This window comes from Phodopus roborovskii, unplaced genomic scaffold (assembly GCF_943737965.1).
Source record: "Phodopus roborovskii unplaced genomic scaffold, PHOROB, whole genome shotgun sequence".
Classification (NCBI taxonomy): domain Eukaryota; kingdom Metazoa; phylum Chordata; class Mammalia; order Rodentia; family Cricetidae; genus Phodopus; species Phodopus roborovskii.
The window spans coordinates 14,354,397-14,377,615 of NW_026125391.1; the positions used below are offsets into that span (position 1 = coordinate 14,354,397).

The 23,219-nt window shown below is 44.1% G+C and overlaps 1 protein-coding gene across 1 annotated transcript in view; it reads left to right on the plus strand.

Moving 5' to 3' along the window:
- The first annotated feature begins 4,470 nt into the window (after nt 1–4,470).
- Nucleotides 4,471–23,219, plus strand: part of Lamb1 (laminin subunit beta 1) — a 65,358-nt gene continuing 46,609 nt past the window's right edge. The window contains exons 1-7 of the mRNA XM_051175101.1: nt 4,471–4,818; nt 6,023–6,198; nt 8,501–8,636; nt 11,581–11,654; nt 17,722–17,910; nt 18,002–18,065; nt 21,762–21,964. Of these exons, the coding sequence (XP_051031058.1) occupies nt 4,638–4,818; nt 6,023–6,198; nt 8,501–8,636; nt 11,581–11,654; nt 17,722–17,910; nt 18,002–18,065; nt 21,762–21,964 (1,023 nt within the window). The 5' untranslated portion in view covers nt 4,471–4,637. The remainder of the gene's footprint in view (nt 4,819–6,022; nt 6,199–8,500; nt 8,637–11,580; nt 11,655–17,721; nt 17,911–18,001; nt 18,066–21,761; nt 21,965–23,219) is intronic.

Here is a 23,219-nt window from a genome sequence, read left to right on the forward strand (position 1 = left end):
TCCTGACCAACTGGGGACCAGGTATTCACATACTTAAGCCTGTGGATGACCTTCTCATTCAAAACATCTCAAGGGGTATGCACAAAGGTACCAGTGACATCTGACTGTTGCCTCCCAGACCTGTAACACCTTCAGAAACCAAGGAAGTTGTAAGAACTACAATACACAAGAATTGGTTTGTAAGTGGAATTCTGTATCCCTGAAACGAACTGTTAGACAATGTTTATTTTTCTCCTTAACCAAAGAAAGTGTGACTATTCATATTTTCTCAAAAAACAGACATTCAAGGCCTAAGAACTTATGTGTGTATGTGAGAGAGAGAGATCAATTTGGAGTCTCTAGAAACTAGAAATACACTTCAATCTAATTTTCTTTTTTCTTTCTTCTTTTTTTTTGTTTGTTTGTTTTTTGTTTTTTTGTTTTGTTTTGTTTTTCAAGACAGGGTTTCTCTGTGACTTTGGAGGCTGTCCTGGAACTTGCTCTGTAGACCAGGCTGGTCTTGAACTTACAGAGATCTGCCTCCCAAGTGCTAGGATTAAAGGCAAGCACCACCACAGCCTGGTCTTCAATCTAATTTTCAAAACAGTAAAAAATCCAATATTTTTCTTGAGAACAAGCTTATATAGTCAGGTTTTCCAGTCTCAAAGATCAAAGTCTTGAATGAAAAGTCCTTGATGCCTGCCTCACTGTTAATCAGAATGTAAGATGAGGCACATACTTGGTGTTTAAATACTGTGAAATAAAGATGACCTTGAAAATAAATATTGGTGGAAAGTTTTCAAGTGGACATAATAAACGCCTCCAGGAGGTAACTGACCTATATTCTTTGAGACCAATAGCCAATAATTTGCAATCCCACTTGTCATTCTAAATCAGAGCACTCTCCAGAGATGCAGGCAGGTGAGTGTAAGTGAACATGTTGCCAGCCAGAGTGAAGGCTTACTAACAAGACATCTACCCCTCCTGAACTTGCAACATCTTCAGAAATCAAGGAAGCTGTATAAAAATGTGAGCTCTAAGAATTTGTTCATTTGTAAAATTTGGAAGTATTCCTAAAACAAATTCAAGTGGGCAGTGATATTTTCTGACTAGAAACAAAGTCATAGTAGGTAAGTAGAAGGTAGACATATATAAATTAAGGAAGATTTGAAAACAGACTAGTCTTCACTGATTAAAAACTGTTTACCAAGCATCTGTGATGGGGTTGGTGGTATGCTAGCCAGTGCAAGGCTGGAGGAGGGACATGTTTTACTTGTCCTTGCCTCATTGTCTCCTGGGAGAGATAAGCACACAAGCACATAGTTACAGTATTGTGTCACATATGCTGCATCAGACATGGTGCTGGAAGAGGGGAAGGGTGTGTAAAAAGCTGTGTGAAAGTACAACCTTAGTCCCTACAGAGGGCCCGTGAAAAGAGTCATAAAGACATTCTCTATAGCTTTTGAAGAAGAGAATTATGATCAAGGCTGTACCTCCCAAGACTCCTGTGAGTACTGGGCAGGAGCTGACTGGAGAGGAGAAGTTCTGGAAATAATAACAATACCAAGGAACACACAGCGACTAGCTGCTAAGAAACCATAGGAGGACCTCACAGTTGAGTCAAAGGAGAGGTTTAAAGAGATATTGCCATGATTTTACAAGCTGGGCTGGCTTTGTTGACATGGGTTTTATACAGTTGCATTCAGGAGAACCCTGTACTAGGTTAATGCTCTGCTGTCACTGTCACTATTAACATGATTATTATTAAAGGAGTTCCACATTTGCGTCCTGCTGCTCATGCCAGGGCTGTGTCTGGGTTTCTGTCTGGAAATAAGGGTTGACCCATTGCACAGATAGTTCAAATAAGAAATAACGCATTGCTGGGCAGTGGTGGCACATACCTTTAATCCCAGCACTTGGGAGACAGAAGCAGGTGGATCTTTGTGAGTTCGAGGCCAGCCTGGCTTACAGAGAGAGTGAGTGCCAGGCCAGGCTCCAAAGCTACACAGAGAAACCATGTCTCAAAAAGCCAAAAAAGAAAAAAGAAAAGAACTTACTTTGTTCTATGAGGGTGGGTGGAGAGAAAAAACTCAGTTTTGCATGAATTTTATGTATCTATTCATCAGCAAAGTGGAGCTACTTAGAGGCCTGTTAGAAACCAGGTACAAGTTCTGAGTCAGATAATGGGAACAGACATAGATTCAAGAAGTGGGGGATGACTTGGCCAGTTGACGGGGTCCTTGCATATGAATGAACATGTGTGTGGGAACAAATGATGAAGATATAACCTTTAGGAACACTGGTGTTTAAGGGATCAGAGATGGTCAAGAGAAATGGAAAAGTATCAAACCCAGTAAGAAACATTCAGAATTGTGTCCTAAAGGAGTCTTCAAGAGGAAAGGTGTGGTCCCCTGAAGTATATGTCCCTAAGAGATCAAAGAGGACCACAGGGTCTGTAGATATGTGTAGTGTGGTGCCCATGAGAGCAGGCAGGACTATGGTGGGGCAAAGGAGGAACTTGAGGAAACAGATAAAGCAAGGACAAGAGCCTGGGCTGCAGAGTGGAAGGTATGGAGGACAGGGGGTGTGTAAGGCAAAGTCAGGGCACCTTTTACTTGTAACGAAGACAAAGGAACCCAGCAGGTTTTAATGTGAACACATTGCTCTTGGGAGATAAGGGGAGGGATCAGCGAGCTCCAGACTCAGACTCAATAGACACTGTCTCAATAAATAAGAACAACTGAGAAAGACACCAGATCTCAACTGCCGTTCTCTGTGCATACATGCACCGCACACAAACACAATAACTTCTTTTGTTTGTTTGTTTGTTTGTTTTTTCAGTAGTGTTAAATTGACTCTCTGGTGGGTGAGTGAGGTAGTCAGGAAAGCAGCCATCTCTTGAAGAGTGCTGAAGGTGACTAATCCTTTGCAAAGAGAGAGGACACTGCTGGGGGGGGGTGCCATGATGACACGATGACAGGGGGACAGGGATGACACATGGGACAAGTGGCTGGCAGAAGGATGTGTCTGCTGGTACAGCAGGAGCCAGGCATAGAGCTGAATGGCATGGCATTTGCAACTGGGGGGGGGGGGATGTAAAGCTAATATGAAACTTTGGTTCAGGGCCCTGAAAGATGACCAAGGAGAAAAGAAGTTTGCATTTGACTACTTTTCTGTTAATGTCTATAGACCTCAGCTGTAGTAGTAGAACATTTCAATAGTAGGATTCTATCTCAGTGCCCGGTGAGCTGTGCAGCCAGCCCTAGAGGATCCCAAGCATCCAAGAGGTTGGAAAAAATGCAGCAAAGTAAGTGCTAATTTGGTGAATAATTAATGCACATTTCTAAACTTGAAAAACAGCTTATTCTATGGTCCAACGATTATAAACTTCCCTAGGCCCAATCTAATTGCAGCTAAGTTAAAAACTGACCATCAGCCACTTAATCCCTTCTTGAGATGGCTGAAAAACAATCAAATCTGACTGGCCTAACAACTGACTGATGCTCCCCGCATTCCAGGAACGTTTATCCAGAGCAGGACTAAGGAAGGCTTTAAGGCAACTGAATTGGGATCTTAGGAAGGTTTGGGGGTCTGTTCCCCAATCTCTTTTTCCTTTCTAACCCTCAGTAATGGGGACCTTCTGTTTACCCCTACTTAACATTCCGTGCTGTGGGAGGCTTTCTTAAAGCCCTCACTTCTCCACTTGGGCAAACTGGAGTTACTAGCAGGTTTCTGTATCTGCAGTGTGGAGAAGGACGTCTCATCAAAAACCTCCAGCTTTCTGTCTATGCCAGCCTTTCTATCCTAGGGTGGGAAAAGGAGATCAAGAACTTATCTGCGTTTAGGTAAGATGTGGGCTATTAACTTTGTGTATGTTTGAACAGATCCCTGGGTAGCAGAGTCTGTAGGTATGTCCTGAATAAATTCGTGCGCAAAGAATGTGCAGCTAATGGTGTCCTTCCTGTGAAATATGAAGACACCACACATGTAGCATCCTCGCAAAGCTCTAGCTCTTTCATCCTGAAAAGACGGGTAATGACGCTTATGGGAGCTCAAGCTAAGAAGCAAGCAGTTTGACCCTTTTCCTAATGGCTTAACCCAACCCACCTTCCCCCAGCGCTAGGTGCGGGAGTTCTTAGCCTTGGCACACTTCGTGACTTCTTACAAAAGTAAATGTGTGAGTACGCGGGAGGTCCTATGGGTGGGGGGGGTGGCCTTTGCTGGCCGACCTGTACGCCTACCTCAAGGACCAGCCCCAACGTATCCCTTCGGAACCCGCTCCGCTCGGGAGGTGCGCCCAGGAGTGAACCCACCAGCCCACGCTGGGAATTGGAAGCACCAAAGCCTTACAGCGACCGCAGATGCTGCCTTAAAACAAAAGAGGCGCCTAGGGAGGTGGGACCCGGACCTCAGCCCCCACCCCTTGCTAACCTCCCGCCCCTCCGCCCCCCCACCCCACCCCCGCTCTCCGTGTGCGCATGAGCAGAGGCGCTTCCCTCGGTTCCTCCCTAGGCGAAACTTTGTAATTCCCTTCTTTGGGCCGGTGGGCTGCCAGGAGCCCATACAGCGCTGGTCCCGCCGGCTGAGGAGAACAAAGTATCTAAGAGACTTGACCCCTTTGTGGGTCCAGCACTCCGCGTCCGTGGGAGCTGCAGGAAATGGAAGAGCTCTTCTCCTCTCTCTCAACATTTGCTTTTTCCCCTCTCTACCTCTCCAGAAAGGAAGACAAGAAGAAAAGGCAAGCAGCTTGCCTGCTGCGTCCTCCTTCCCCTGCCGCGTCCCCTCGGCTACGGGGACTGGACATGGGGCTGCTCCAGGTGTTCGCCTTCGGTGTCCTAGGTAACTCAGGCGAAGGGCTTGGGGGGAGGGGTATGCTTAGGCATTAGGGAAGAAAATCCCCAAACCGGTTTGCTCCTGCTTTGAAGGGAACCTTGGTGGATCGGGAGAGAGGGAGTGGTTGGAAATGACCCCTCTGGGGTCGATCGCCACAGCTCTCGCCTCGGTGGTGGTCGAGGACGCGCACACGGAGGTCGGCGTACCCTCATCCCCCGGTTCCGCGCACAGAGATCGCAGTCCTGCGGACTCCCGAAGCGATCGCTCCGGGGATTTGCAACCACTATCAGTTCGCTCTGTTTCCCCACCACCGAAGGCAGGCTCCCTGGCATGGTTGGGCAGGCTGCGGAGGATCCTCGAAAAACCCATTACGCACAAAAGTGCCAGAGCCCAGAACAAGCTTCGTCTTGGGAACAGTTTGGAGCCATGTGGCTTTAATTAACTATCGCCGTTTGTCTTGGGGTGGCACCATGAAGAGCTGGGCTGGGTGCTTTGCTGGAATGGCGAAGCGTTGAAGCCACTACCGAACTGCAGAGACACGCCAGCCGCCTTTACCTCAGGGAATTGGCTTCTATGGCAAACGCAATGCCTCACCCCGGCGTGATCGCCGGTGACCCTGGCGCGTGCACGAGTACATATTCCCGTGTCCCCACGCCCACAGATTTACCCCACTCGCACCGAGGATGCGCGCACCGCCATGTGCACTCGGGTTCTCTCGAGCGGGTGTGCAGCGCGTGGCGGAGTGGACCTTTCTGCGTTCTGGCCCAGGCACCTCGAAGTGGCCCGGTCACAACATACACCTTTAGCGGAAAGGCCGCTTGGCTAGGGCAGAGCAGAGTAGACAAAAGAGTTGGGTGGATTTCCTAGGTGATACACTCAGCTGACTGCTGGCCTGACCTAATGAAGTGTCTGTTTTTCTTTCCTCTCCCTTCTCTCCTTGTCCTGCCTTCTCTGGCGCTTCTCTCTCTCTCACTCTCTCTCTCTCTCTCTCTCTCTCTCTCTCTCTCTCTCTCTCTCTCTCTCTGTCTGTCTGTCTCTGTGTGTGTGTGTGCGCGCGCGCGCGTGTGTGTGTGTGCTTTATTCACCTTTCTTCTGAATCCTTTCTGTCTTCCTTCCTACTGTTTTTCTTATGCTCTGACTTGTCGCTTGCTTTCTTTCTCCTTGCCCCCAAACGTCTTTTTTTTTTTTTTTTTTCTTTCCTCTCTTGTAGCCCTGTGGGGTACCGGAGTGTGTGCTCAGGAACCAGAGTTCAGCTATGGCTGTGCAGAAGGCAGCTGCTACCCTGCCACTGGCGACCTTCTTATCGGCCGAGCTCAAAAGCTCTCAGTGACCTCGACATGCGGACTGTACAAACCAGAGCCCTACTGTATTGTCAGCCACCTGCAGGTAAGGCGGGTATGGCTGGTGAACACACTGTGGGCTGCATCCTCTTTCTCCTGGCTGACCAAAAGGGGCATGCCCAGGAGACTTCACATCCTGCTCTCAATTCAGATAGGAAGTACAGCCAGCAAAAGAGCCCTGGGATTAGGCCGGTAGTTCACCCTGTCTTCCCAGGCTCAGTTTGCACAGTCGCATCCGCCAAACATTTCCTGCCACCACCACCATCATTAGGGGAAGCCCAGGCTGCAGAGGAGCTTGGCTTCTGTCCTGTACCCTGTAGGGTCCTGCGTGTTTGTTGTTGCTGGTGTTGTTTGTTCAAGCCCTTTTGAAAGTGTGTTGAAGATGGTTCAGTCATAGCCTTTGTGTGCTAATCCGTGGTGTTGGGTCTTCCATCTTTCACTTGAATATAAGGATGTTCCAAGCACTGAAGCCTTGTGAGGTGCTCCAGTCAGGATCAGACACGTTTCCTTATTGAAAAATGCCCTGGTTGTCATGGCATCGTGATTGTGGAAGACCAAAATGAAATTTCTGGGCTGTACCTGTTTCTAAACGTGGACTCGGGTTTTGGATTTCAGAAGCCGTACTTATATAAGAGCTAATATAAAAGAAAGAACATAATATAGTATCTTTAAGCAGAATGCTTTTGCTCAGTCTTTCCCTGGAAAAAAATAAAAACAGGCTGTAAAAGAGATGGGGCTTCTGACAAAGCAGAAGGTGTTGTTCTCACATGCAGGGAAATTTACAAAGTAATTGCATGCAGAAAGAGCCCTCTCAGTCCACCCAGGCTTGCTGGAGTGACTGTGGTTCATTAGGACAGTGACCTGGGATTTGTTAGCACATGTAGTAAGATGGAATCCCAATGTGGCAAAGTGGATTCTACTCATTTGCTTCCAGGTTTATAGAGAGCTGTCTAGACTGCTTCCTCCTGATTAGAAGAGAGGCTATAATTAAACTTTTTTTTTTTTTTAAGTTCTGGTAATTGTTCTTTAGTACTGGTTTCCTTGACTACAAGTTAATGAAGGCAATTAATGTTACCTTTCTAATATTAGCATTTCAGTTTCACCTAAACTGCCTTGCTAACATTCACTTTAGAGGTCAGGGCCCTTTGCCAGTGAATCACCAGACTCTGAAATCAGTCTTGCCCATGGTGAAAACTGCACTTAAAAGCAAGCAGGGCCAGACTCCCCGAGTCGCATGACTATCTGTGATACTGTAGATGCTTGTCACTGGCCTCAAGGCTTTCTTGTTCTGAAACGAGTGGGTATAAAATGAACGCAGGGAACTGTGTGTAGTTCCTGACCACTTTGCATCTTGGCCCTGATTGTTCCAGGATGCCTGCCCCACCCCCATCTTCAAATCATTTTTTTTTTTTTGTCAAGATGCTAAATAAATACAATTATAAAATTGCAGTGTTTTGGCTTTATATCATCATCCTTGACCAAGTTCTGTTTATAAAAAGATATTTGTCAGACTGTAGCTATTTCAGGCTTAACATCATTTTTAGGTGTAAAGATAATCTGTATTCCAGAAAATAAAGGCACAGAGCCACGCTCCATATGGGAAAGGAATCCCTGAACTGCTGCTCTGTTTATGGCTCACTGTAACATACTGTGAAGAGCAGAGATCTGATGCTGAGGGCTGTGACTGCCGTTTAGAAAAAAAATTGATTTGCTTGTATGGAAACCAAAGTCTGTCATTCTAGTTTGTGCCCATTTGGGTCCTCAGAAATGCCCCTGGTTAATGCTGATCCCAGCACAGGTCTTCTCCCATACTCCCAACCTGCTCACCACCCCAACCTTGAATGAAGTAGAAACTAGGAATATGGCTGGCTGACTCTCAAATACTCGATACTTTGTCTCATACATGGTCTCTACTTCATATATGCTTTAGAAAATCAGGCCAACTGAATTGGTTTTGGGTTGGTTTTTTTTTTTTTTTTTTTTTTTGGTTTGCATCATGTCAGCAAAAACACTCTAATACCCCTTCTGCATTTTACTTAATAAGCTATTTACTGAGGTTTAGATTTAAGCCTAGAGATTTAAATTTGATTAAATTAGTAGCTTATGGAAACAATGCCCTGTTTTATTCTCGATCTTAAGTTTCCAAGAAAGAAGGAGATAATTTTCCAGAGCATTTTAGACAATTCAGTAAGTTTAAAAGTGAAAAATATGACATATATTGCATAATTTTTACATATTCACCTTTCTTGAAGGTGGTCATTTGTTTTTTGTATTGTGGACTTAATGTTTTTTTGTTTTGTTTTTTAATGAAATTGTTTCATAGACTCATGAAACTGTTGTGTTTTTAGGAGGACAAGAAATGCTTCATATGTAATTCCCAGGACCCTTACAATGAGGCCTTCAATCCTGACAGCCATCTCATTGAAAATGTGGTCACGACATTTGCTCCAAACCGCCTTAAAATTTGGTGGCAATCTGAAAATGGTACGTGATTGGTGTGGGAGCAAGTTCCATGGAGTAACTGGCTGTTACTGGGAAGAAGTTCGCATGGGTGTTTGTACTGATTTCATTCTTGGTCCTGTGATTAGAGCACCTGTCTCTAGAATGTTCTCTGGAGCACTCAACTTGCTCCGTCAAATGAAGTTTGGGTCCTGTCAGGAAGCAGTGTTGGATGCTAGACTAAAGGAATGTTAGTAGGCCTCACCCTGAGGGGGCTTTGGGGAAATGCATGTATGTTGAGGGGAGTCAGGAAGAGAGCATGGGAAGGCTGCATACTCAGGCCCTTCCATAGAACAGAGCAGCATGTTTTGTTACCAGCCCCCAAGAGAAGGCAAATTCACAGACAGCCCCTCCTCTCCCACCTTCCCATAAAATAAGCATGTAATGGGACTGTACAGTTTGTCAACATGCCTCTTTGTTAGCAGTGATTGGAATTCAGCCTCTTTTTTGTCATTTGGCTTAATCCAATATGTTAATATTGCTGTAAAACCAAAGCTATGTGAAATTTAGGGAGCACAGGAAGAGTTGCTGTGTTGGTTAACCATCTAACATTAGATCTTAGATTTATTTTTTGAACAACCTGCTGCTTTACATGAAGCACAGGCTTGCTTCACACTTGAAACCCCCTGCCTGCCTCAGTCTTCACATTACTGGGATTACAGGTATATGCTGTCATGCATGCTTTCATACATTAATTTTTTTTTTTTTAATTATGGAAGAAGCCCTTGCAGAAGTGAACCTAAGCTTGGTTTTAAACAACCTGGAAACAACTAGATCTCTTCATTACAGATCCTGTGTCTCAGGAGTTCTTAGGTGCCTGTAGGCAGCTGCCGTTGATCCCTGTTATGAGGAATTCCTTTATGGCTTTCAGTAACTGGCTATGCTTTATAGGTTTTCTAGAAGTCTCGGTTTCTAGGGAAGGTTGTTTGCTCATTGGTCAGTCTTGAGAGTGCTATTGGTTACAAACTTGCTTGAGAAAGAGAGAGATGAGTCCTCAGCATGTAGATTAACTTTTTAGAATGGGTTGTATTTACAAGGGACTACACTGGTTGGTTAGTCCAGAGTGAAGAAAGATTCTACCAATCTGAGTCCCAGAGGACTTTCAGGAACAGCATAAACTTTTGATGCACAGGGTCTGGGAGCTCTCCCTGATCGCCCACCTTCTTTCCTGACCCTGCAGTGAAGTGTAAATACAAAGCTTCCTGGATATTGGGAGAAGGATGGCCCCATTTAACATGGTAAATGTTAAAGGTTTTTCTTAATGATATCAGGAGTTCATTCATGTGAATAGCTTTGAGGGGAACAAAAGATCCCAAATGCCAGAAAGATTTTGCAAACAGTGGGGCCTGAGCTCTGTCACGGAGGGCAGCTGAGATTAGACAGATGGGGGCTCAGCTTCCAGAAAGTCACCGATTGTCCCTGTACTTTGTCATATCTCTTGTCTGATAGTTCACAGTTGAAGACTCTCTGTGATTGTGACTTTATCTTCTTTCTGTGTGTTCTGCACGCGCTGGGTGGTTAGAGGGTGAAGTTGAGTCTAATGCTCTGGTTCAGGGACTGGCCTGAAATGTCTGACTTCTCACTCTTCACAAGGATAAAATAAAACACTGTAAAATAATCATGTTCTCTTCTCCAAAGATACTTCTCCTTTCCATGTTAAGGGGAAAAAGTGCCAATGGTCCTGCTTTATCAGGCTGTGAATCTGAAAGGAATGTGCTTTTAGGGACACACATTGCTGAGAGAGTCCCTTTGTTACAGGGATGGTGCTAGTCTTGCTTTGTGCTTTACGTTATTTCAAAAGTCTAGAAGAGCAGAAATGCATAGCTGCCTAGCTAATTAATATTTCACTCAAAAAGAAACGCTTAGAGTAGTTTTGTAAGATGGTTCTTTTTAGTAATTCAGATAAGCTCATGGCTGTGATTATAGTGTTTTTCTTTAGCATTCCAGCTAACTCACATCCGTTCCAGTGACCACTTTTCCCCCTCGCTCCATTTGGCCATTTTCCAGCAGGCGAGTTTATTTCAAAAGGTCCTACTGACTTCCTGAAAATATACCAGCTGAACATGATTCATTCTGACACATTCCTGTCTTCCTGCATTCAAGACTTCTTTGTTGGGAAGATGGACCCTAAAGGCATCTTCTTACAGGGACAACCAAACCAGTCCTCTTAACCCAGGGGGCACCTTGAAGGACCTGAGGGCCTTGGGGAGGGCCTTGCTTCTTATCCCTGAAATTCCACTGGCTTTTTTAGTATGTTCAAGTGGGTCTCTCACCCTCAGGGCACCATGTACTTACTGTGCAAAGGCTTATTTGTTCAGGCTTTCGCCCTGAAAGGGAAGAAGTTTTCATTTGTTCCTGGACAGGTCTGTTTATCTGACTGGTGGTGCTTTGCCTCCTTGGAAAAGAAAGTTGTTTTTTTTTCCCCCCCCAGATGTAGAAGTGCAGCCAAAGGTTGCTCCCATCAAGGATGAGTTCCCCAGAGTTAGCATGTTACACATGTGATACTCACCTGCTTTCTTCCCTGTTGCTTAGGGAAAAAAAGGGAACATTTGTGTTTCTACCCTGTCTCTGAAAAACGACCCCCTGCTGTGCACTAGTTGTGTACCCCTCCCCCCATTTGGCTTAGAGGGTGGGGGCAGTGGTTATGGTTTACAAAGCAAACAGGCTTTCAGCCAGATGTCTTGTGGCAGTGAGCAGCTTCACTAAGCTGAACTCTGGAGTGATATATAGAAAACTAAGAATCATTCTGACTTGTGCTTCACCTCTAAATAACTGCAAAGGACCCCCATTAATAGCTTCAACTCCAGCTATAAGACAAAAGAGGGAATTTGTATGAGGAGCTTAAAGGCCATTTTAAGAGGAGAGTCAGCTGTTCACAGATGTTCCCCGTTGATCTCACCATGTCCCTTATTGTTTTAAAAATCCATAGGCGTGGAGAATGTAACTATCCAACTGGATTTGGAAGCAGAATTCCATTTCACTCATCTCATAATGACTTTCAAGGTAAGGAATCCCTCCCTCCCTTTCACACATGCAGGCTTGAGAGTACTTAAATGTTACTGTTGTCATATATTGGGATAATTGAGGAACTTTAAACAGGGACATGGATAACTGCCCCTCCCCATGTATTATTCTCATGTTAACAAGTAGACTCTATCCCAGAGTAATTCCTCTATAAACTTTTAATTAGAGATCTCTTTATTTCTCCCATAAAGAGACTAATGTTTGGGCTCCCTCTCAAATCACAATAAAACATCTGCACAATATATCTCTGACCCTTCATGTTTATATTTTAAATGCAGAATTTGGTAACTCAAAAGGAAGTGTGTTATCTTAGGTTCCAAAGATTTTGCAAAAATTGTGGGAAGAGTTTCTCAGTTCCTAAAGAAACACGCATGCCTTCTTAAAGGCAGCGCTTGTCTTTTTTTTTTTTTTTTTTTTTTTTTCTTCTCTCCATGATTCTTTTCAGGATGTAAAATGACTCTAGGACTAGGGAGTGTCTGTACAAAGTGCCTTTGTTTCTCAAACAGCTGCCTGGAAATGACAGGCTTCACATGGCTTAAAGTACTTGTTGGCACTCACGACGCTCATAGTTTACTTACTGCTCCCAGATTAAAATCAATTTTGAATAGTTTTCAGTTGGATTTGGGGCCCTGTAAAGAGCAGTTTTCCAGCCAGCCTGGTCCCAGAGCTGCGTCAGCCCCAAATAACACACAGAGGCATTGTATTAGATATAAAGCTGTTGGCCTGTTACTAGCATTTCTAATTGGCTAGCTCTGTCTTAAATATTAACCCATTTCTATTAATCTAAGTGTTTCCACATGGTCTTATCTTACTGGGGAGAGGGTCCAGACTTCTCTCAAGTCCCTATATCTTGACTCTCCTACTATATCTCCCAGAATCCTCCTTGTCTCCTAGTCCCACCTATCTTGCTTTCCTATTGGCCAACAGGGCTTTATTCATTAACAGAATAACATCTCCCATCAGGGGCCTTATTGGCATTCTCTCAGGTTAGGGAAAGGGGCTGGGGATCAGTTGACCTCAGTGGCAAGGAGCCACAGAAGTCTCACTTCTGTCCAGTCCTCAAGCCTGAGAAGCCAAAGGAACAAGGGCAGGTGTGAGAGTCACAACGTGACTTTGAGAGCATCAGTCTCTATGGTTCCAGTCTGTGCACATCACCTTTGCTGTCCCCCAAAGTAGCCACTGTGATGACTGCTGGGACAGTAAAGTTCATAGTGACACCTAATACTGAGAGTGGTTGGATAAGGGCTATCACTAACTTATCAGAGACTGCTTGCCACCAATTTTAGCCTTTCATTGACCACACTCAACCTAGTGGTTAAATTCAAGCCCAGCCCCACGTGAGGGTGTCATCTTTATGTTATGTGACTCTTTAAAATATTCACAGACCTTTTTATTGATGTCTGTGGCCCTGTCTTACTTTGGAGAAAGCATCTGTTTCACATACATGGATGTCTCTGAGTTCTTTTACATCAGAGTCCTTTGAGTGCATAGTCTGTGATTGAATTCAAGGAATACAGTGGGCCAGAAATGAAATTCGATTCTGCACCTAGGTGCTAAAGGTTAGGCTGAGGAGGCAGTGAGACATAATCTGTGGGTATGTGATGTCAATTTCATTGTAAGGGAGAAGGTTGATCCTTCAGGTTCCAAGCTTCTGTGAGAAAGCAGAACCCCTCAGGTAGGGCAGACTTGGGGTAATTTGTGTCTGCTCATTTCTGGCATATGGGACCTGACCTTTGGCTTCCTCACTGTAAAGGGGAAGGAAAATGCTTATATCAAAAGGTCCCCTGTGCTCTGGGAACAGAGGCAATCTTCCTGACCTGGCCTATTTGGGAACTTGACAGCTTTTGTAAATGCTGTACTTCAGCAGAAGATGGTGATATTAATGTAAGCTTGGGTTGTGACAAAACTTCCAGGGGAGATAAAACATTCACATCTACTCACCCCAGATAGGGAACCCACGACAAACCAAAGTTCAGATACCACCAAAGCCCAAGTTGGTGAGCCAGTGAGCTTTATTGGAGTTACAGGATTATGGGTAAGGGGTTACGTAGGAACATTAATGTCTCACAGACAGCTGCATCACCAAGGACTCCAGCATGGATGACAGCTCACAAAAGCTAGGAAACCGGGAGCATACTGCACAGCTGGCAGGCAGCTCAGTAGGTTGGAGAGTGTCCTTTCCAGGTACTTCAGATGGTCTAACCCTCTTCCAGGCAAGGGGATTTCTGCTTGTCTTGTAGCTGGTCTAGTCTGAGAGTGTCATTTTGTTTTTTTCGAGACAGGGTTTCTCTGTGGCTTTGGAGCCTGTCCTGGAAGTAGCTCTTATAGACCAGGCTGGTCTGGAACTCACAGAGATCAGCCTGCCTCTGCTTCCCAAGTGCTGGGATTAAAGGCATGTGCCACCACCGCCCTGCTCTGAGAGTTTTCTTTACAGCTTGACTTTCTTCTTCCAGGGACTCTTAGTTTACCTTGGGGGCCTAGAGACTCTGGTCAGTTTCGGGGACTTCCTGAAGCTATTTTGAGTTGTTTACCTTCCTGCTTAAGGAGCTTTCCTGCAGGATGGAATCTTTTAATCTTAGAGGAAATGATTACACAACAGCTTGACATAAGGGAAAAAACCTCAGGGATGAGATGAATTTCAGAGGGAAAGATTGAGGAAAACTGCCCTTTATGGATGAGTCTGAGAGCAGTGTACCTTTGCTGTGATCACTCTATAGGGCTTATTCATTTAGTCCTTGCAGCCACATCCTTCAAGCTCAGAGTGATGATGGAAGAGGGGAAAGGCAGATCTAAAGAAGGCAGAAGACCCTTGACTCTGCTGTGGAATGTAAACTTTATAGGAAGTAGGGAGCCACTGACTCAGAGGAAGTAGAAAAAGCTTGCCAAGGAAACCAGGCATGGTGGCACAAGCTCAGCACGCCAGCAGTTGGGTCTCTTTGGGTTCAAACCCAGGCTGATCTATATAGAAAGTTCCAGGCTAGCCTAGGCTACATAGCCAGTCCCTGGCTTTTAAAAAAAAAGTTTTGGATTATGGAGCGTTTTAAATTCCAGAAGCTCTCCTGTTCTTGGATACTTTTTTAATTCACTTGCTTCCACACTCCGCCACCGTTTGTCCTTTTGCTTTGAGAACCACGGTAGAGAGCAGGATCCCCTGTTTCTAAGAACATCACTTGGATGCCTTAGAATTAAAGGTTGGCCTTGAAGTAGAGAAAGATTGGAGGCAGGACAGGAAGGAAAGGGTTGTGTCCAAAATAACCTATAAGTCCAAGTCCTCGGGAAGAAGTGTGTGTGTGTATGGGGGGGGGGGGGGGTTTGTCCTTAAAAGCACTGTAAATGGAAGAGAAAAGGCCAGCACAAAGATGAGGAACCGTTTATTTTCAGCCAGGCTGGTGCGGGTATGGCCGTTTGCTAGCTGGATTGGGTTTTCATAGACTAGAAAAACTCATTCGTGTGTGTTTACCCATTGTTTTTGTTACAGACAGATGTTTCCAATCCCTCTGTTTATTATGCATTCAGTAGCCCCTTTGTAGCAATACAGGGTCTGAGAATCTTGATGACTAAGCAGAGTGGGTGGGGGGGGGGGAGGCTTCTGTCCCTTAGGTGAAGTGTGCTGTTCCAGTTCCCGAAGCTTCACAGCTCCACAGGAAATTGGATGACTGGTCAATGGCCCTTGGGATTTAGAAGTTCCCAGAAGTGAGAGAGAAGGAAGCACAGCTAGGACTGGCTTTTGTGTGTTTCTTCTCTGCTGCCTTTTGATACTGAGACATTAGACCAGGTGTGCACCTCCCAAGCCTGCTCAGGTCTTCCCAGCCTGGCCTCATGGGATTGGCTGTGCCAGCGTCATAGCAGGTTCAGATAATCAAAGGTGCTTCTCACTCCCTGTTTAAAGCAATGTTTAGTCTACAATTAATCCTCTTCTGTTTGATAAAGTGTTGTTTTCTTCTATACCTGGAAATGTGGAAATTTTTAAGGAAAGTGAAAGATAGGTTAGTGGATTTTTGTTGATTTCCAAGATCAGCACTGTGCAAGAGATTCTGTCAAGTGATGATCTTATTTTACTTTATACTTTTTTTTTTTCCCAAGTGATGATTTTAGTTCAGAAATTCATCTTTATTTGAGTTCTGTGTCCTAGGTTGGCTGAATTTACCTTTGAATCCCCCCCCCCATGATAATTTTACTTCCCCATCCTAAAATGCACACAGCATGCTCCTGGGAGTGAAACATCTTCCTGTGCACACAGCATGCTCCTGGGTGTGAAGCACCTGCCTGTGCACACAGCATGCTCCTGGGTATGAGTCATCTGTCTGTGCTCACAGCATGTTCATGGATGTGAGACATCTACCAATGCACATAGCATGCTCCTGGGTGTGAGACATTTGCCTATGCATACAGCATGCTCCTGGGTGTGAAGCATATGCCTGTGCACACAGCATGCTCCTGGGTATGAGGCATCTGCCTGTGCACACAGCATGCTCCTGGGTGTGAGGCATCTGCCTGTGCCTATTTTTAGAGTTCCATCTGCTTTTTCTCTTATTTCCACATGACCTTTTTCCTCACACCCTCTGAAATCTTCAGCTTGTTCTGAGGAGTTGGTCTTTTTCCTATTCCTCTGGCACCTTGATCTTTACTTTTCTGCTTTGCTGCTGGCGAGAAGGGCTCACCTATGAGCGTACAGTGTGAGCCGTTGCTGGCAACAGTTCTCCTGTGTTCAGCCTCTCAGGCGTTTTCCTAGAGTGCTCACCTCTCTTCCCTTACCATTTGCTTTGTTGTTTAGAGATTCAAGTAGTATGTGAGCGCCATGCCCATGTATCACTGACCCCAAAGCATTTTCAACATAGCCACCCATGCTTTGGGGCCTATCTTCTTTTTCACTACAATCTAACTGACCAAGTATAATTCATAATTCAGTGCATTGTACTGTCACTAATTATACAGAACTTCATATCTCTCTGTCTATGTTAAAACTGTTGGAGTTAACGGCCTTCATCATTCTTTGGTTTCTCCGCTTCTTGTCATCTTCCATGTTTAATGGCAATGCTATCAGAGTTATATTTCTAAGTATGATCTCTTCATTTATTGAAGAAATCCAGCCCTTGAGATCCCATTTGACGTCATCTTCTCTGTGAGACGTTTTCTAATTTTTTTTTCTTTAACAATATTTACTTTTGCGGTAAACTATGCATAACAAAATCCCCATTTTTACGTGTCTGACTCCTATGTTAGAGACACTCAACATATCATGCATCTATTACTGCTCTCAGTTTCCAGGGCTTTGCCATCACCCCGGATGGGGACTCGGGCTAGTCACTGAGCAGTAACCTCTCTCTCACTGCCACTCCCTTTTCCTGTGACCCCTTTCTGTCTCCGTCTACGATCCTAGGTATTTCACATAAATGGAATTGTAATATTTGAAATTTTACATGGCGTATTTCACCTAGTACAGTGCCTTCAAGATCCATCTATGTTCCGGCGAGTATGGTGCGTTCCTCTTTTGGCAGCTGCATTACACTCTGTTGTACTTGTCACATTTTGTTCTTCCTTTACCAGTTTATAGGCACTTGGGTTGTTGCCACTCTGGCTATTGTGAATAATTCTGCTGTTTTCTCACATTTCCTGTGACTTCACTGTGGTGCTTGACATATTGTGCTATGATTTTTATGCTCGTATATATTGCTTATTAGACTGCGCAGCATATGGATGGCATTCAATACATCTATTGAATGATTAAATAAAGACGTAAAAGAGCAAGCATTCAAATTCAGTTCCATCATGGGAACAGTGACTAAATATACCGAAGCGTGTTAGCTACAAAGGCCTGTTTATAATCAGCTTCCGAAGAGAAGCAGCTGTTTGATACACCAGGGTGGGAGAAGTGTTTCTTTGCGAGAACAGCCTCCACAGAACAGCGTGGAGTGTGTTCAGTAGTCAGCCAACTCTGACATACCAACCACACGAAGTCGGGGCTTGTGGCATGCGACGAGTGACATCTTTAAAAGGACAGATTAGCGATCAGAAGCATCAACTGAAACTTTCCTCCCGCTTTCAGACATTCCGTCCAGCTGCTATGCTGATAGAGCGCTCTTCTGACTTTGGGAAGACTTGGGGTGTGTACAGATACTTTGCCTATGACTGTGAGAGCTCATTCCCAGGCATTTCAACTGGCCCCATGAAGAAAGTGGATGACATCATCTGCGACTCTCGATATTCTGATATTGAGCCCTCAACAGAAGGAGAGGTTTGTATGGCTCTTTGTTTTATTTCTACTTGGTAGTCTGTTGTTGTTGTTTTATCATCTCGAAAATGCTAACCCTCTTATCTATTTTTAGGTGATATTTCGTGCTTTAGATCCTGCTTTCAAAATAGAAGATCCTTATAGCCCAAGGATACAGAGTAAGCTAGTTTTCTAATAAATGCTGGGGTAGAAAACAGTACTCATGAAACATGTGTCATCCTATCCAGAGCCCTGCTACTGCTACAAGTCTCTTGATACTCAAGTCTTAAATCCACTTACATATTCTTCCTTCTTTGTAGTCTTCAGAAGCTCTCCAAATTAACAGTAATCAGCCTTCACTGAAAAGGGACACATTTGATCATGTCAGAAGAACTCCAGCAATCATATTGACCATGACACCTTGTATTTTTTGTTGCTCAGTATATTAGAGTAAAAATTAAGCTGAGTAGTAAAACATCCCCCAAATACAGTTGCTCAAATAAAACAGATGTTTCTTTTGCTTGTATGAAACTAACAAAAGGGATTTTCAATTTTAATTTTATGTGTTATGGGTGTTTTGCCTACATGTATGTGCACCATGTTCATTCCTGGTGCTCTAGGAGGCCAGAAGAGGGTGTCAGGTCCCCTGGAAGTAGAGTTAAAGACAGTTGTGAGACAATCGTGTACGCTGGAACTCAAACCCAAGTCCTGGAAGAGCGAGCAGCCAGTGCTTTTAACCATTGAGCCACCTCTCCAGCACTGGAGGGATTCTCAAAGAATTACAGTTCAGTTGCCACAGTTAATCTCACTATATAAAATGCAAGATTATACCCTGTTTAATTTAAATGACAGATAAATAACATGTTCTTTTTAAAGATCACATGTAATATTTTTGCTTGGTACAAATGTGTTCCGTGCTATATTAATGGTTCATATAATTTTGTATCATTTGCTATTGGGGACCTACTCAAACTAAAAAATGAGGGTCTATCATCAATTTGAATTTAACTGAGCATCCTTTACTTGCTAAATTCAGTAACTGCAGCTATAAGGCTGTCTCTCCTTCTCAGGATTATCCACACTAGCAGGGTTAGAACACTGTCACTGTGTCCTCCTTCCAGAAGTCAAGAGTAAAGATAAGACATGGAGGTTGTGCATGTTCATTGCTATAATTAGCTTTGCAGCTAGAGTACAGAAGATACTGAGAAATATCTTTGGTCATGTGGCCTGTGCCCTGCTAAAATTCTTGGCAAGGGGGTCTTATCCACAAGCAGTGGGAAGTGAGAATACTGAGAAATACAGAAATGCTAGTCATGACCAGTGTGTGCAGTAAGGCGAGGATTGTCTAGCTTTTGATAATGAGGAACCCGAGTGCGACTTAGATAACCTGTATAAGGTGATGCAGGAGAAATGGCAGTTCATATAATACAGTTCTTAGTTCGGAGCTCTTTCCACTGTCAACACTTGTTCCACTAACAACAAATGTTATCTCGGGACTACATATTGATCTTGGGGAGCAGGATGTTCAGTAGTTAGGCTCATTAGCTTTCATGTCGTTCTGTCATAGTGTCCATGCCTTGGTCAAGTACTTAAAACTTTCCGTTCCCCATCTTTGAGTGGAGATAGAAATACCAGAGGGTTGTTGGAGAGAAAATGAGCCAGACAGGTAGAAAGTTTTTGGTTGACTGAGGCTGTGGGTGGTGGTGATCTAAGCAGCTGCAGCTTATGTCTTGCATGGAGCCAGTTCTGTCAGAGTGAATGACAGAGTGTCAGAGTGAAGGAGAAAGATAGCCTCCCTTGTTCTGCCTTGTTATGAGGCTGCAATCAGTCAAGTAACAGGCCTGGTTCACGTTGGTCTTTGCCAATTGCACAGCCCTATTTTTAACCAAGTTTTCATGGAACTTTGGAGCTTAAAACATGGGAGAACAGAGTAGAAGATATATATCCAGGGTATGCTGACAGAAAAGGCTGCTTTCCAACTTAATTTAGCCTATGTCCCAGACTGTCTCAGGTCTGTAGTTACTCATCCATTCTGTTGTAAAACAAGTATTTAGTTGGGTTGTGGCACACTCCTTTAATCCCAGTACTTGGGAGGCAGAAGCAGGCAGATCTCTTTGTGAGTTGGAGGCCAGTCGGGTTTACAGAGTAAGTTCCAGGACAGACAGACAGGACTGTTAAAGAAACCCTATCTTGAAAAACCAAAACAAACAAACAAACAAAAAACAACAACAAAAAACCAAGTATTTAATGGCATGTTCATGCCATCTCTGAGCAAGCCATAATAAGACAGTGACTATAGGTCTCAACCTGATCATGACAAATGGCTCCAGAGTCCCTAAAAAGACACGTTCTGCTTTGCAGCTGAGGTGTGGGACTTGTAGAGTGTATCAAATTCATGACTCGGTTCTCTTGCCTTTTGTTGCTTAGTAGCTCCTGGACCTATTTCTAGGAAGTCCCCATGTTAGTTGTTTGTGCCTTTGATTTACTTAGTGATCAAGGAAGCAGAATTTCTTTGTATCGTTGAGACCCCAAAGACTCACTTCAAAGTGATGCCTCTTAGAAAAGGCAGACAGCCTGAGGCTCTGTTGTTGCTCCGTATGGCAGGAGAGAGTGGGGGGGCTGTTTGCCCTTCTGAGGGCTTCTGTGAAGTTCAAGGGTTTCTAAGTATCCCAGCTGCCCTTCGCGTTTGTTTTTTAGCCTTTGTCCATAGTGCTTACTGTGTGCATGAGCATTTTGTTGCCATTCATGGATGCCATCAGCGAAAGATTGTGGGTTCTGTTTTGTATTTGATTTTTACAAAGAGCCTACGTTTACTGCACAGACTTTCCCTTTCCATTGCTAGCCATTTCTGTCTTCATTGTAAACCATGCGTGTGTTATAATTATTTAAAACTGCATTTGATCTCCAAAACTATCCGAGGCACTGGGCTCACCAGTTCTTGTGGGGTCCACTTCTGGAGGAGCAGCGTGGCCATTAAGGAAAAACACCTGAGTAGCACATTGACTGGCCCTTGGTCTATCTAGTTATATAGAATGTGACTGACAAGCCCAGCTTCTGGAATAAGCTTAGGGCTACAGACCCAGGAAGAAAAAGGAAAGATAAAAGAAGATACTGATTTGTAAGAAACATTTGTGTAGGAAAAACAATTTGCCTGGCAACCTAAACTAAGCGCCTTTATCCTCATGTCACTATACTGCATTAATAAATATATTTTTTTTAAATGTAGACTATAATGTTGCTTAAAACATGATTGAAAGAGGCCATGAATTTGTGAGGGAGTTCAGGGGACTAGGGAGGAGTTGGAGGGAGGAGAGTGAGGGATGATAGAAATACAGTCTACATACATAAACTTTTAAAAAACTTCTTCAAGAAAGGCTTGGTTGAGACATTCTACCCCTAGAAAGGAAGTTTTCTCTAGTGTTAAACCTGTAACTTGGATTTAAGTAGCAAGAAACTTCAGATAGTGTTTTCTTATTCAAAAATAAACACGTATCTGTTCCTGTTATGGTTAGAATTGGTATCCAGTAGAAGCTCATTTCCACCTGAAAGGAATTACTGACTACAGTGGTTGTGGGAGGCAGAGGTACTATAGTATTTGAGATTAGGGGCAGTGGGTTCTGGAACTCTGATACGAGACTATAACTGACATTCTTACTAATCTGAGGAGACAGGTCCCTTCCCTGCTTCCAGAGGCTGTTTGTTGCACGGTGTTAACTGTGGTAAGGTTTACAACCATCATCTAGTTCATTCAGAAGGAGTGAAGTTAACTTAAGCTGCTGTCATTTGTCCAGTTCATCACTAAAGAGAAATAACATACAATTGCCACAGCATGCTCACCTGTCTGATGAGACCTTTCCTCTCGGTGACCTTTGTAGATCTATTAAAAATCACCAACTTGAGAATAAAGTTCGTGAAACTGCACACTTTGGGAGATAACCTTTTGGACTCTAGAATGGAAATCCGAGAGAAGTACTACTATGCCGTTTATGATATGGTGGTTCGTGGTAACTGCTTCTGTTATGGACATGCCAGCGAATGTGCCCCCGTGGATGGAATTGACGAGGAAGTGGAAGGGATGGTAAGTGTCCTGTGGATGCTTGCACAGGTCATCTGAAAGGCAAGGCAAAACTTGTCGTTAAGCCTGTCACATTTGTTTTAGGGCTTTTAATTTCCCAAAGTAGACTTTGATTTTGTGTGTGTGTTTGTGTGTGTGTGTGTGTGTGTGTGTGTGATACTGGTGGTCACACGCTGGTTTTTCTTTCTTTAAGAGTTGCTTAGGTTATGTGAACGTGTGCAAAAACAACTAGTTTCATAGATCTTGAATTAGTTGTTGGAATCCATTGCTGTAGGCTGTTGCTGAAGTATTTTAGTTACCAAGGATTAAAAACTTGTCTAAATAACAACCCAGATTGTATTTCCATTAAGAAAGATTAAAAACCACAATCCTTCAGGCTGTATACTAGCAAGAAGAAGGTGGCCTCAGCCCGTAGAAACTGGCAATTGTAACCAGGACCGGAGATGCTGCTTTGAGACCAGTGGAGCTTTCTTTCTGTCCTCTCCTAAAGCTTCGCTTTCTTTGCCAGGTTTATACTGTGTTTGCAAATCAAATGTTTGAAGTCTGAGATTTCATTTCTTTGCCAGATGGTTAATATGCTGGTTAGTTTTTGTCTAGTTGACACAGACTAGAGTCCCCTGGAAAGAAGGAACACAGACTAGAGTGAGTCCTGGGGATCAAGCAGCTCTCCTCCATGGACTCTGCTTCAGTTGCTGCCTCCAGGTTCCCGCTTGAGTTCCTGCCCTGCCATCCCTCAGTGATAGACTGTGACTTGGAAGTGTAAGCCGTGGGCTGGAGGGATGGCTTAGCTGTTAAAGGCTCCGCTCACTCACAACCAAACACGTAAGAAGTGTAAGCCAAATAAACCCTTTTCCTCTCCGAAGTTGGTTTTGGTTACAACAACAGAGCAACAAAATGCAGCAGTTAGGCTGGGGTATTGTACTTTAATCCATTTAAGTGGTTTCTAGAAAAAAAAAAAAAAAAAAAAATCTTCAAACCCTGAGGAGCTTAATACCAAATAGGGACTCAGCCAACCTTGAGCAAGGGGAATGAAAAGTTAGCAATTACTAAATGAGTAACTAGTAGTGGACATACAAACCTAGTCCTTACCTCTGCCCCAGGCACCTCCCATAGTCTCTGGGCTTCCCCTGACGACAGGTATGCGTGGTCTATTTGCTGTCTTGTCTCTTCAAAATTCATTAGTCTTTGTCCAAAGGGTGTGTGTACTCTGTCCTTCTAAAACCTTTGTCCTCCTTTTACTCCAGCTGGAAGTCTTCAT